Source organism: Sciurus vulgaris, assembly GCF_902686455.1.
Source record: "Sciurus vulgaris genome assembly, chromosome: 6".
NCBI classification, from domain to species: domain Eukaryota; kingdom Metazoa; phylum Chordata; class Mammalia; order Rodentia; family Sciuridae; genus Sciurus; species Sciurus vulgaris.
In genome coordinates, this window is record NC_136466.1 from 4,544,663 (window position 1) to 4,558,427 (window position 13,765).

The 13,765-nt window shown below is 42.7% G+C and overlaps 1 protein-coding gene across 1 annotated transcript in view; it reads left to right on the forward strand.

Annotated features, from left to right (window-relative positions):
• The window catches only part of LOC306663489 (uncharacterized protein), a gene marked incomplete at its 5' end in the record, with an annotated part of 39,783 nt that extends 26,604 nt beyond the window's left edge, over positions 1 to 13,179 (forward strand). The window contains 4 exons of the mRNA XM_079143808.1: positions 2,327 to 2,379; positions 7,006 to 7,132; positions 7,335 to 7,395; positions 8,294 to 13,179. Coding sequence (XP_078999934.1) covers positions 2,327 to 2,379; positions 7,006 to 7,132; positions 7,335 to 7,395; positions 8,294 to 10,094 — 2,042 coding nt within the window. The 3' untranslated portion in view covers positions 10,095 to 13,179. The remainder of the gene's footprint in view (positions 1 to 2,326; positions 2,380 to 7,005; positions 7,133 to 7,334; positions 7,396 to 8,293) is intronic.
• Positions 13,180 to 13,765: the final 586 nt, after the last annotated feature.

Below are 13,765 nucleotides of genomic sequence, written 5' to 3' on the forward strand. Positions count from 1 at the left end.
TCCAGCAGAATGCAGAGGAGGGGGTTTCTTCATCATAGATCTTTCCCAGGAGTCCCTTTGGCAGTTTCTTTTTCATTGGCCAATGCTAAGGTGCATCCTTTAGAGCAAAGTGAACATCAGTGATGTGCTTGGCTCAAATGAACTCACTGAACGTGAGGAGGTGGTAATGGGAGTCCCTGTTTGGAGCTCTTTGCTCTCAGCAGGGTGGCTGGCCCTCCTGCCTTGTAGCTGGCATCTGTAGAGGGGAGTGCTGTGGAGCCGAGCCCTGGACTTGGGTTTGTGCTGACTCTGGTGCTGTCAGCTGAACTGTTGAACCACCAGTAGTTTTGGAGAATGGATTGGTGCTGAGCAAACTCACACGGTAGGTGTCAGAAGTGGTTTCAGGCAAAAGGCCTCACAGGAGAGGACCTTTATGTGCCTGCTGGTGGGTGCTGGGTGCTAGTGAGAACTGAGGTCCTGCAGGAGGGAACCCTCAACTCTGGAGAGAGGAGAGCAAGTGACCTTCCAGAACCAACGCCCAGCTGCTGAGGTTCCTCTCCTTGCCTAGCAGGAGCCACCTGGGCTGCATGCACTGAGAGTGGTCCCCAAGGTTGGGAGTGTGCTCAGCCACCAAGCGGGGGGGTTCCTGGTGAACAGCGGTGACAGGCTGCTTCCCTGAGCTGGGTCCTGTGTCCTCCATCAGATCTGCTGCCATTCAGTTCCAGTTTGTCCCCAAGCACATAAGTATTTCATTCCTTTACTGAATGTAAGATTTTTGTGTTCTTGGTTGACATTTACGTGGACAGAGTAGTGAGATGTGAAGAGGAGGGAGTTCCTAAAATAGTTTCAGTGCTCAGTTTAGTGAGAATCTAAACACCTGTGCACGTCCCGTCCAAATAGAGAGGAATGGGCCCTGGGCAGACAGCCCTCTCTCCCTGCTCTGCCCTACCTGTCTGTGCCTGCAGGTGAGTGTGGTGCCACTTCTTTCTCTCATTCCTTGTCTTCTACCATCTGTGAGGAGGCAGAATGTTCCTTGCTTCTGTCTTACTGAGTTTTCACTAACTTAGTGCTGCATTAGTCCTCTGTCACTGTGGTGCTGTGACCTGTGTGGTGATTCCTCTGCCTCAGTACCTTAGACTGGGTTTGCTGTCTGAGGTTGTGGTTCTCCCATTCCCTCCCCTCTTTCTGCTTCAGGAACCTGACTGGTTTCCAGTTTAAAGTTTATGTTCTTGACAATTATTCTGTTTTTCAATTTGGTCCCCAAGTGTACACCCTTCATATGTTTTGTACATATTGGAAGATCAGTGTAAGGTTATAGAGTGTGGATTATTACAAGTCACTAGTAAATTCCAGTGCAGAGGCAGTGCTGTTGCATCCTACTGCAGTTTAATGGAGTGGTCTCATTCTTAACAGACGTGGGTTTATCAATCTCTTCCTTGAAGTTTCTTTATCATCTCATATAAGAAAACCTGTAGAACAGGGGACATGTTGGGTGCCCAGAGATAAATCCTTCATGGCCACTGGGGACTCAGCCCTCCTGGGGCTGCATTCAGCCCTCAGAGTCTGGCTCCCAACTTGGGAATGTGTTTAACCCTCTGCAAGTGGGTTTTCATTCTGAACTGTGGGTAAAGCGGACTCCTTACCTGAGCTGGTTGAAGTGTTTGCTTTTCCTTTCACTGAGTTCTTTTTATTATTGCCATGTAATTAGTTTTTCATGCACTTAATCATTATTTTTCCTCATTGCTGTCTTTTTATTTTTTTCTGAAAAGGAGTAGACAGAGGTAAAGTGTGAGGAGGCATTGACCGTGCAGCCCCATGCTCCTCCCAAGTAATGGATGCCTGTCTGCCTCCCTTCCAGTCTGACCTGGCCCCCACCTTCTCTGAGGTCAGGGTTGGCTGCCTTGGACACTGAGTTCCTAATTCCTTACACAGGATTGTGACTCTGTGCCAAAAGAGCAGGAGGACATCTGGACCTGCCCTGCAAAGCCAGGCTCAACTCTGCCTATGTGGAAATGCCCCTCTGGTGGGGCAGGTCCATTGCTGGGAGGAAACCCTGCCTGAAATGGGCCTTTGCCAAGAACCTGTCCTTCTGACCTCACTTATCCAGGAATTGATCCATCCCCTGTCACTTATGGCACCACAGTGTGCATGTATGGGCTGGGTGAGAGAGGGGTCTTGTGGAGCCCTGGCCAGTCAGCAGGCAGCTGGTGGGAGGGGGTGGCCTTCCACAGTCACAGGCCTTGATCTCTCACCCTGTGCAGCTCAGAAACCATCTCTAGGACTGTGTCTCCTCTGCTGTGTGAGGCCCCAGTGGCTCTGGCTGAGACTGTCTCCCTGTGAGCTGCAGGTGCTGTGAGATCCCCAGGAAGGATGTCTGGAATTTCCAGAAAGCAGAAAATGGTGAGTGGTGGGGCCAGGACTCCTGGGGGAGGTGGGCTGGTTAGAACTGGTGGGAGCCAGGGGTGGCTGGACTCTGGCCTCCCTCTGTCAGCTCTGGAGTTGGCCCACCCAGAGCTGAGTCTGATGCTGCTCCAGCTCAGCCCTGCTGCCTTCAGGCCTTGGTGTGGGCTGGTCCAGGGTGGTTCCCAGTGTGCTGCCTGGTCTGCAGCCACTTTGGCAGAGCCCTCTGTGCACAGCTGGATCCCTGCCCGAGGCTCTGAGTGTGCAGTGAAGGCAGAGGGCCTCAGGGGCTCCTGACTGAGGTGTGGGCTCCTGTGTGGAGGATGCTGCTCTGAGGGGTCCCTGTCCCTGTCCTCCCAGGAGTCACCTTGAGGTCTCCCAGGCTTCACATTTTGCTTTTTTAGTGTGAACATCTAGCCAGATGCAGGATTTTGTTTACATAAAACATGTTTAAGGATTTCCCACTAATTTCCTACCCCATTTGTCTTCTGACTTAGCACTGAGAGGATTTTTTTCAGACTTTCAGATAGCACTAGATCCACTGTGATTTGTGATTACTGTAGTTCACAGGTGAGTCCTAGTCACTGGTGTCAGTGACAGGACCTCACACTGGGTCCTCAGGCTGCCGTCTGCAGTTTGCTGCTGAGTCCAGGGTTTGCAGCAGGACAGGTGAATCCTCCGTGAGGCCTCAGCTGTGTTTCCCTAAAGCTGCCTCATGCAGTCATGTGACGTTTGAGGCTGTTCCAGCGTCATGCCTGTTGGAGCAGCTGATGCTGCCGTTTTGCTGCCCTCCTGCTCCCTGAGCTGTTGTGATTCCTCATCCCCATGGCACTCCTGGTACCATGTCTGCACCCTGGTCACTGTTGCTTGAGGCGAGGTTTGTACTCACGAGGTGCTAGTCAAACTGCTGTTGTCTCTTTCAAAATTGTGTGCTATTTTGGGTCGTTTGCAATGTCCTATGGTGTTTTCAATGTCTACAAAGAAGTCTTGGGTATTACTGGTGTAAAGTTTGCAGGGCAGGATTTTGTGGGACCTATGTTGTGAACTTGTTTTTGTTACATCAACTTTGGGAAATGGCCTGGGATCCAGTAACCACCAATGTAACACGAGATGGGATTGAACATTCAGCCTGTGAAAGTCGCTTGGTCCTGGGCCTGTGAGGAGGTGTGTGAGAACTGTGTGTGTTTGTATCTGTTAGAGCCCACGACTTCCCAGGAGTTGATCCCCTGTGTAGCAGGGTAGGTGCAGCCATGAGAAACCCCATCAAATGCCCTGTCCACTTGCAGTAACTCTAGGGAGCAGGAAGCCAGAAATTCAAGTCAAATGTGCACCATGTGAGGTGGTCACTGTTGGTGGGGAGAGGGGGTGAAGGTGCAGAGGCTGCGCTGCCTCCTCCCGCTTGATGCCTGTGGTTGCTGGCTCTGCAGGTGAGTGAGTCTGAGTTTCCTGCACCCACCTGTGTCTGCTGGACAAAGTCCTGGACTTTGCCTCAGTGTCTGGGGCTGTGTGAGTTTGCCCTGGGTTCTGAACACCATGACTGTCCTCCTGGTTTCCCTGGTGGCACCCTCTTGCTGTGCTGTCTAGAGGTGGTGGGAGCAGGCGTCCTTGACGCGTTTTTGTTGTCATGGAGAGAGCCTTTGGTCTTTCAGCGTAGCCTCGGGTTTTGTAGAACCCTGTGGCTTTTCAGGGTGTTTCCTTCTTTTCCAGGTGCGTTGAGATTTTATGTTGCGGTTGTTTATCATGATCTGTCAGCTGCTTTCTCTTCATTCTTTCCAGGTATCACCACCTCTACAGAAACCTGATGGCCAGGTATTTTCTACAGTTCTCTGGGTTTCCATTCACTCTGCTGATGGTGTCCCACAAAGGACAAAGTTTTCACTTTTTGGTGTTGATTCACTGTTAAATTCACACACTGATGAGGTGCAGTGAGCTAGCTGCATACCTGTCCCAGTGCGTCTGATCAGATCAGGCCACCTGCACTTCCGTCTCCTAACATTTGTCCTTTCCTGGTGTCTGTGGACTGCTCCCCCAGCTTCATTATGAATAGTACAGTGACATGCTGTGCACTGTGGTCCCCCTGCTGTGCTGGAGGGCAGTCCTGCTGGCTCCTCCTGAGTGCATTCTGGTCCCTGATGCCCAGCCTCTTCCCCATCCCATCTTCTCCTCCCTCCCCTGTCTTCCTCACCTCTGGTAACTACTCTGTACTTACTGTGAAGTCAGCTTGCAGCTCCCATGTGAGTGAGAGCACATGGTGTCTCTGTGCCTGGCTTATTTCACTTAGCTGGTGTCCTTCAGTTCCAGACTTATTGCTGTTTTTTGTGAAATTGTGATTATTCTCCTGACTCTTGAAGATGGTATGATATCCCAGAAACCATACCCAAATCCAGTGTTGTGAGACTTGTGTCTGCATTTTATTCTAAGAATTGGTGAGGTTTACATCTTACTTCAGGAGTTTGGTCCCCATGGATTTCCTGTGTGCATGTGCCGTGAAGTGAGGGTCTGACTTTAGGTGTCAACAAGAATATCCAGTTTCCCAGCCTTTCATTCCCCAGAGGTCCGGTTCCCCTGGAGTGACCCCGACCCCTCGTGGCATTTCATTTCCTTCTGTGGGTCAGCATTGTCCTGGGCCCCCATTCTCCTCCACTGCTGTATGTGTCTACCTTTAACCAGAGCTACACTGTCTTTGTCACTGGTTTTAAGCAGGTTTTGAAATCACCTTGTATTTTATTTTTTTTCTTCCATTTTTAAGTTTCTTGCTATTCCATGTGAATGTTATAATGATATTTCTTATTTTTGTATTAAAATGTTATTGGTAGTTTGAAAGACATTTGATTTCATTGTTAATTTGGGGGTAGATTTACAAATCTTTGGGCTCACAAACTCTAGATACCTTTATATTTATATGTGTCATTTCTTTTAGAAATATCTTGGGGTTTTTGTTAAGTCTTGGGTAATTTTTAAATATTGTTTACTATTGATATTTTGTGATGTCTTTTTCGGGTTACTCATTTTTAGTGTATGTAAATGTAATTGATTTGTGTTTATTGTGTTGTATAGTTTGGTGAACTATTCATCAGTTCCATGCATGTGCATTTTCTTCTCCAGTGCATGCACAGTTTAGAATTTTCTACCTATGTGATCATTTCATGGCTTCATTCCTAAGTACCTTCAGCCCTTTCTCCTCCCTGACCCAGGCAGGATGATTAGGGGGACATAGAGCTGGGTGTTCCTCTTTCCCCAGGAGATTTGCTCCATAACGTCTCAAGTGATTCAGCCTTTGGGAAATAGTTCTTCTGAAAGCAGGGCTCAGGAAGGAGGAAGGATGGAGTTCTCTGGGCATACTGGAAATCGCCATCTTTTTTTCCCCTGTGCTTTGTGTGTGTGTGTGTGTGTGTGTGTGTGTGTGTGTGTGTGTATGGGTATGGGTGAGATCTTCACTGTGATATACTGGCAGTGTTTGTGGAGGTAAAACATGGTAAATATGTAGGAACAATCAGAAAAATCCCTGGGCTGCAGGTCATGGTCAATTTCAGGTAAGAGGCAAGTGACTGCAGTGGCAGCTGTCCTGCTGTCCCCACTGCTGCTCCCTGACTGGCGGGTGCTGGACCTGCAGTGGGTTTCAGGGTCCTCTGCTTGGCGTCCCCTGGGCTTTCCTCTTCACCGGGAGGCTGTCCTTCCCCGTAGGTGGCTTTCCCCTCTGCTCCGCATCCTGGCTCTTTCCCCTTTCAGTCCTGGATCATTCCTCTCACTCTGCCCTGGCACACACACACACACACACACACACACACACACCCTCTCTCTCTCTCTCTCTCTCTCTCTCTCTCTCTCTCTCTCTCTCTCTCTCTCTCTCTCTCTCTCTCGGAGCAGGGACTGAACTCAGGGGTACTTTGCCACTGAATCACATCCCCAGCCCTTTCTAACTACCAATTCTACTTGTTCTCTTGATGTAGTCACACAGGATGAGTTCAATCCTCAGTTACCATGCTGTTACCACCTCAATGAAATGTCTACTAGGGAAGCTCCTAGACTCTTTGCTTAGAGGATTCTTTTTTTGGTGGAAGGGACTTTGATCCTTTAGGTTCTAATGTAAGAGTGGAACAAAATAATAGAATTTCCAAAGAAAAGTAAAGGTTTAGTAAATACCATATTGTTTACATACATACACTCTCAGCACCATGATTCAGCCTTACTGCTTAGTTTGTTGGGATTCCTCCCAAATCCTTAGTTCCCCTCCTAGCAAAGACGCAACTTTGTCAGCAGACTTTTCTAACAGTAGGTGCTATCAGGACTAATATTAGCTCTCTTCTGTACACAAGTAGTAGTTATTACTTTATTAGATATGTACCCTACAAAGACACGGGTGACCCAGGAGCATGAATTACTCCCTGGATTCAGCAATGACAAGGTTGTTTTTGTTCTGCTCTTGTCTTCCTGAGTAGTTTAGTTCTTATATAAGAATCTCTGTTTGAGGAAGTGAGTGCAGATAGAGAATACAAGTTTTGCTGACCAAATCATGGAATAAATATTGGAGGACACAAAATCGTGTTAACATCTATATGTAGAGAGTAGATTCTTCATGTTGTCAGTCTCTCCTGGCCTGCACTACACATTTATGGGATATTTTAGAATTCAGTTGCCTTTGAGGATGTGGCTGTGAACTTCACCCAGGAAGAGTGGGCTTTGCTGGATCCTTCTCAGAAGAATCTCCACAGAGATGTGATGCAGGAAGTCCTTAGAAATTTGGCTTCTATAGGTAAGAATGATAACATTTATTTACATAATCAAATGCAGATATAGTGGACTTTTATTTTTCACTAAACAAATTAAGAATATGTAAAGGGAGTTCTCTGGGGAGCAAATCAGGCCTGATGTCATTTGCACTAGGCAGTATGAATCCTGTAATTTATTCTTCAATTATATTAATTTATAATGATTGTTCTGGGTCAACATTTTAGGAAACAAATGGGAGGACCAAAATGTTGAAGATCAGAACAAAAATCCTGGGAAAGATCTAAGGTAATTTATGCTCCCAAGAGGAAGCAGAATCCCTTGAGGGAACTTTGCATGTCATGTAATTTTTAAAACAAGCTAACAAAGCAAATAAACACAATATGAAATATGTTTATTCCTGGCAATGTGTTATTGGAAATATGAATTTCAATGAATAGGTTAGAAGTTTAGTATTTTCAATATAATTGATGAGCTGCAAGTACTAAGTTACTGCATTCATGATACCACTCTTTCAGTAATACCTGTGGGAAATGAGTGTTGCAAAGTAATCAGTGCATTTACTTTCAAATTTTAGATGACTGTAAATCCGAACTCCCTAATATTAGTAATAATGTAAGTCTAAGACCTACTAATAAATACAAAAGCATTAAAGAGCCAACCATTAATTTTGCTTGTAACTTTTTACAGAAATCATGGTAGGCTCTGAAAAACTAAAATGAGGTTCTTGCTGCCTGATATAGGGGTTTGGCAAGGAGTGCAAAATTAGGGACCCAGTGTCTGGAAAATACAGCTAAACTCAGGAAGGAAAGAACATAATCTGCTGTTTCTGGTGGCTGTAAGTCACCCAGGGCTTGGATTCTGTCTGTTGTGAGACTCTTAGAGGTAGGAGTGAGGAGTATGCCCAAATATGTGACTGAAAGGATAGTAAGTTGGGCTTTGGTTGGAGAGACTCTACCCTCAAGACCCGAGGAAGTTAAGGAGCTGGGCAGTGTCAGTCTGGGAGGCCTTGAGGGATGGGATGCATTGGAGGAGTTCATCCACATATTGTAGGAGTGTGCCACTCGTGCAGAAAAACCTTCAGTGAGATTCCGAATCTTACTCTTAAAAGGGACATTCCTACTAGAGTAAGTCCATGTGAAAGCAGCATGTGTGGACACGTCTTCATGTCGTTTTTCCTTAATAGGCACATCATTCCATCTGATAATGAGGAGAGTAGAACGAAGCTATCTGAACTTAAACAGAAGAGAAAATCTTTAATTTCTCACGCAAGTGTTCAAAGACAAGTAGCAGTGCACACTGTAAGTGGACTTTATAAATGTTTGACATGTGGAAAAGAGTTCAGTTGTTCCAGGTCTTTTCGAAAACATGGACAATCTCACACTGGAGAGAAGCCATATGGATGTAAACAATGTGGGAAAGCCTTCTCTTGTTATTTTTTCCTTCAAACACATGAACGAACTCATACTGGAGAAAAACCCTATGAATGTAAACAATGTGGGAAAGCCTTCACTAGTTCTTCTTACCTTCCAATACATGAACGAACCCATACAGGAGAGAAGCCCTATGAATGTAAGCAGTGTGGAAAAGCCTTCATTAGTTCTGCTTACCTTCAGATACATAAACGAATTCATACTGGAGAGAAGCCCTATCAATGTAAACAATGTGGGAAAGCCTTTAATAAATACAGTAACCTTCACACACATGAACAAACTCATACTGGAGAGAAGCCCTATCAGTGTAAACAATGTGGGAAAGCCTTCACTAGTTCCAATTACCTTCTGTTACATGAACGAACTCATACTGGAGAGAAGCCCTATCACTGTAAACAATGTGGGAAAGCCTTCACCAAGTCCAGTCACCTCCACACACATGAGCGAACTCATACTGGAGAGAAGCCCTATCAGTGTAAACAATGTGGGAAAGCCTTTGCTACATCCACTCACCTCCACACACATGAAAGAACTCATACTGGAGAGAAACCCTATCAATGTAAACAGTGTGGTAAAACCTTCACTAGTTCCAATTACCTTCCAGTACACGAACGAACTCATACTGGAGAGAAGCCTTATGAATGCAAGGAGTGTGGTAAAGTTTTCATTAGTTCTGCTTACCTTCAAATACATGAACGAACTCATACAGGAGAGAAGCCCTATCAATGTAAACAGTGTGGTAAAGCCTTCAATACAGTCGGTCACCTCCATAAACATGAACGAACTCATACTGGGGAGAAACCCTTTGAGTGTAAACAATGTGGAAAGTCCTTTACTAGTTCTTCTTACCTTCAAATCCATCAACGAATTCATACTGGGGAGAAGCCCTATGAATGTAAACAATGTGGGAAAGCCTTCACCACATCCAGTCACCTCCACAAACATCACCGAAGTCATACTGGTGAGAAGCCCTATCAATGTATACAGTGTGGGAAAGCCTTTACTAATTCCACTCACCTTCATGCACATGAACGAACTCATACTGGAGAAAAGCCGTATCAGTGTAAACAATGTGGGAAAGCCTTCATTAGTTCTGCTAACCTTCAAACACATGAACAAACTCATACTGGAGAGAAGCCCTACCAATGTAAACAATGTGGGAAAGCGTTCAGTAGTTCTGCTTACCTTCAAATACACGAACGAACTCATACTGGAGAGAAGCCCTATGAATGTAAACAATGTGGGAAAGCCTTCATTAGTTCTGCTTACCTTCAAAAACATGAACGAACTCACACTGGAGAGAAGCCCTATGAATGTAAACAGTGTGGGAAAGCCTACACAACATCTAGTCACCTTCACACACATAAACGGACTCATACTGGAGAGAGGCCCTATGAATGTAAGCAATGTGGAAAAGCCTTTGCTAGGTCTAGTCACCTTCATACACATGAACGAACTCATACAGGAGAGAAACCCTATCAATGTAAACAATGTGGAAAAGCCTTCACTAAGTCCAGTAACCTTCACACACATGAACAAACTCACACTGGATAGAAGTCCTGTGAATGTGAACAATAATGAATGAACTCACACTGTAGAGAAGTCCTATGAATGAAACTGGTAAGACCTTCCATAGGTCCATTCACCTTCAAAAACATGAACAAACTTCTGGAAAGGAGCCCTGTTTGTAAACTGGGTAATAAAGTCTATATTCAAAAGCATCAACTCATGCTAGAGAGAAACCCTATCAATGGAAACAATGCAAAATGCCTTACACGATATTCTCATTGTATGCATGGAAAAAAAATGCAAAAAAAAAAAAAAAAGAAAAAAAAGGCAAATCATTTAATAATTCTAGTCACCTTCAATGGTAAGAAAGGACTCACACTACAAAAAAAAAAAAAAAAAAAAAAAAAAATTCTGGAAAAAAAAGGTAGGTTCTCAGTTGCCTTCAAAACTGTTTCACTCATTCTGACAAACAAACCCCCTGAATGTGTGATGTTCCACTTTCCATCCTATGCATGAAAGTACTCATAATGGAGAGAAGACCTTGCATATGAGGAATGTGGCTAAGCTTCCAACTTCCTAGTTCTTTTGAAAGACAAAAGAAAAAAAAAAAAAAAAAAAAAATCACACTGGTGAAAAATCCTATGCAAGTAATGCATCTTATAAAGGCATCTAGTGTTCCAGTCTCTTCATGTATTACTCATCCTCCTATTGCTATGTCAAAACACATGAGAAATTCAAGTTACTGGGCGAAAGATTTATTTTGGCTCATGTGATTATAGGTTTCACTTCATCTTGGGTGGCTGTGTTGGTTTGGTCGCAGGTGACTAAGAACACGACCAGGTACCCAATGACTATTTTTGTTTAAGGTTACTATTTCCATAAGTAAGTACAATGGTCAGAAAAAAATAGGCAGAAATAATGTGTGATAAATGCTTATAACATTTGTTTTAGGAGTCAAATATATATATCGTGTGTTTATATATACATATATATATATATCTACATACTCCAGTTATTTCTGAGTTAAAATACTGTTTAACTGTTATCATGAGTTTGAAATTTATCCATTCTGGGCTTTTTAAATTTTGTGAGAACAAAAAGACTTGAATCTATTATTGTGCCCCTTTCCCACATTAAAATTGTTATGGGAGAGCATAGGGTCCTAGAATTACATATTCTTAAATTTGGGGTATAAGTCAAACATAAAATTTTGCAGGGTTTTTACTACAAGTGAAAGTTGTTAAGACTGATAATTTTTAATTGGTGTATATAATTTTCTATACAAGTTGAACAAATAAAGTATCAATGATACAACTATTAAAGCATGAACACATGATTTGAGAAAAAAGCAAATTCAGGATTTTTATGATATGGATATAAAAATAAAAGCAGAAGGAAAGCAGTAAATAAGGAGGGAGGTCTAAAGGAATATGTAAGCATGAGCATGTTTTTTAAGGAATTTTGCAATTGATGAAGGCAATTTTTTGTGTAAGAATATTGTGTGGTAGAATCAAAATTTTCACTTACTGTAGAATTGATGGATTGTACCTGAATGTACTGAAGGCAGTACAGGGCAAATCTACTGGCTTAAGCAAGTTATAGATCTGAACAAGTCTTAAAACTTCAGAGGAAGTTTCAAAGTACTCATGCAACATGAATTTTATAAGAGGAATTTTATCATTAGCCACACTGACTAATTTAAAGGAAATTGTTTCTAGATTTTTCTAAAAATTTAAGCATTAATATTTTATACAAATCAAAATGTAATTCACCATATTAAAAATCACAAAGTTTTCTAGACCTAGTGTTAGGGGGAAAAATGTGGAAGATGTTTTTAAGTTTTTTTTTTTTTTTATTCTGAAAACTGTTTCTTTAAATGTCCAACCAAATCCTGGACTGCAGTTTTAGAGTTTAGAGTATTATTTTCCTTTAGTGTAACCTGACTGATTTTTCTCGAGTATGTCTGCATTGCTAAGGGTAACAGAACAATTTTATTTGTTTTAATTTTTCTGAGAGTCACATATGTCCCTGTTCAATGCACTGATTTTCTTATATAACTCATAAACTTGGGCACAGACTCTTCTAGTATCTAATTAAATTTAAAAAACTTATTCAACTTTCAGGTTATCAGTGGGCTTCACATAAAGAAAATCGACCATACTGCAGGAAGTTTTTCTGTTCCTTTTGTAAATGTTCTAGGAAAAAAAGCTTTTATGTTCTATTGAAATAATTTCTTGTTCTCTCTTGATTGAATTTTCTGTTGTTTAGAAATATGAGTCTTGAAACAGTTAAATTTAGGGGTGACTTTTTTTTGGCATCTATTTTCCTTTAAACTCTTCCAGTTGGTTCTGCCTCTGAATGAATATGATTTCTAAGTGGTTATATTTTAATCACATTTTAAACCTGTTTTGACACCTTTGGCAGGACTTCCTCAGAATCCAAGTTCTAAATTAAGTTTTTTTGTTTGTTGTTTTTTTTGTGTGTGTGTTGTTTTTTAACTTAAATTTGGGACATTGTTGAGAACCCCAGATCTTCTCAAATGTTTGTTTTACACAAAGGAGGTAGTAAGCTAATCAGTCTAATTTAATATGTTGAATTGTATGTAAACATTTTCAAATAATATAGTAATTGCAAATCATTTAAAAGTTATATTATTATGGCATCAATGCAAATATATTAGAGAGCACGTGAAGTTTGTATATGTCTGTTGGTCCTGGCATAATGTCATCAGCCATGACTATGGTTATATTGAAATGATGCATGCAAAGGAAATAAGTATATTCCTTCTTAGTTACTGAAATTTTATCAGATTTTTAACTATATATGTTCTAAGTCATTATTATAGTTATTATTTTGCTTTTTCTGTAAGCTTTGCAATCAGATTCATGGAAATGACTGGCAAGTATGCTTGAATACAAGTTTCTGATCATCTTAAGACCATGGATTAAATAAATATGTCCATTAGTTTAATAAATTGTTGAGTAAAATTATTAGATAAGAAAACAAGAATTAATTACATGAGACCAAATTAACTGATCAATGTATCTACATGAGTTTTATGTAAAGTGCTGTTAGTTCTTTATTTAAATGTATTTGTTTTCAAGATTTAAGAAAACACTTTCTAAGACTATCTGGAGTCTCCAGTAATTTGCTGAGTGCTGTCATCTGGATGTGCAGTAGTTATATCCCTGAAGATCCATGTGTTGTCCTCTTGGTCGTGTCATGGGAGGTGGTGAAACCTTAGGATGTGGAGTGTGTGTATTCCTGAAGGTCCCCTGTTTTTGCCTCTTGGTCCAGTGTTGTGATGTGGCGGGGGGGGGGGGTGTAAATCTTTAGGATGTGGAGTAGGTGTATCCCTAAAGTCCACATTTTGGCCTCTTGGTTCAGTGTTATGAGGTGGGAGGTGGTGAAACCTTTAGGGCTGAGTGCTGGTTAGAGGTGCTTAGACCCTCGGCCTGTGCCCTTGGAGGGATGTGGTCTTCCATGTGGGACCCTGGTTTGTGCTCATGGGGACTGCTACAGAAGCTAGAGCCTGGCTGCACCCAACTCGTCTGGTTTCCTGGCTGTTGAAGGGACCTGTTTCCCACAGGAGCTCCCAACATTGCCATGGGCCAGGGTGCAGTGCTGCACACGTGGCTGAGCCAGAGCAAGCAGCATGCCCTTGAACTCTCACAACTTCAGGTGAATAAATTCTCTATGGCGTGAGGGAAAAGCAG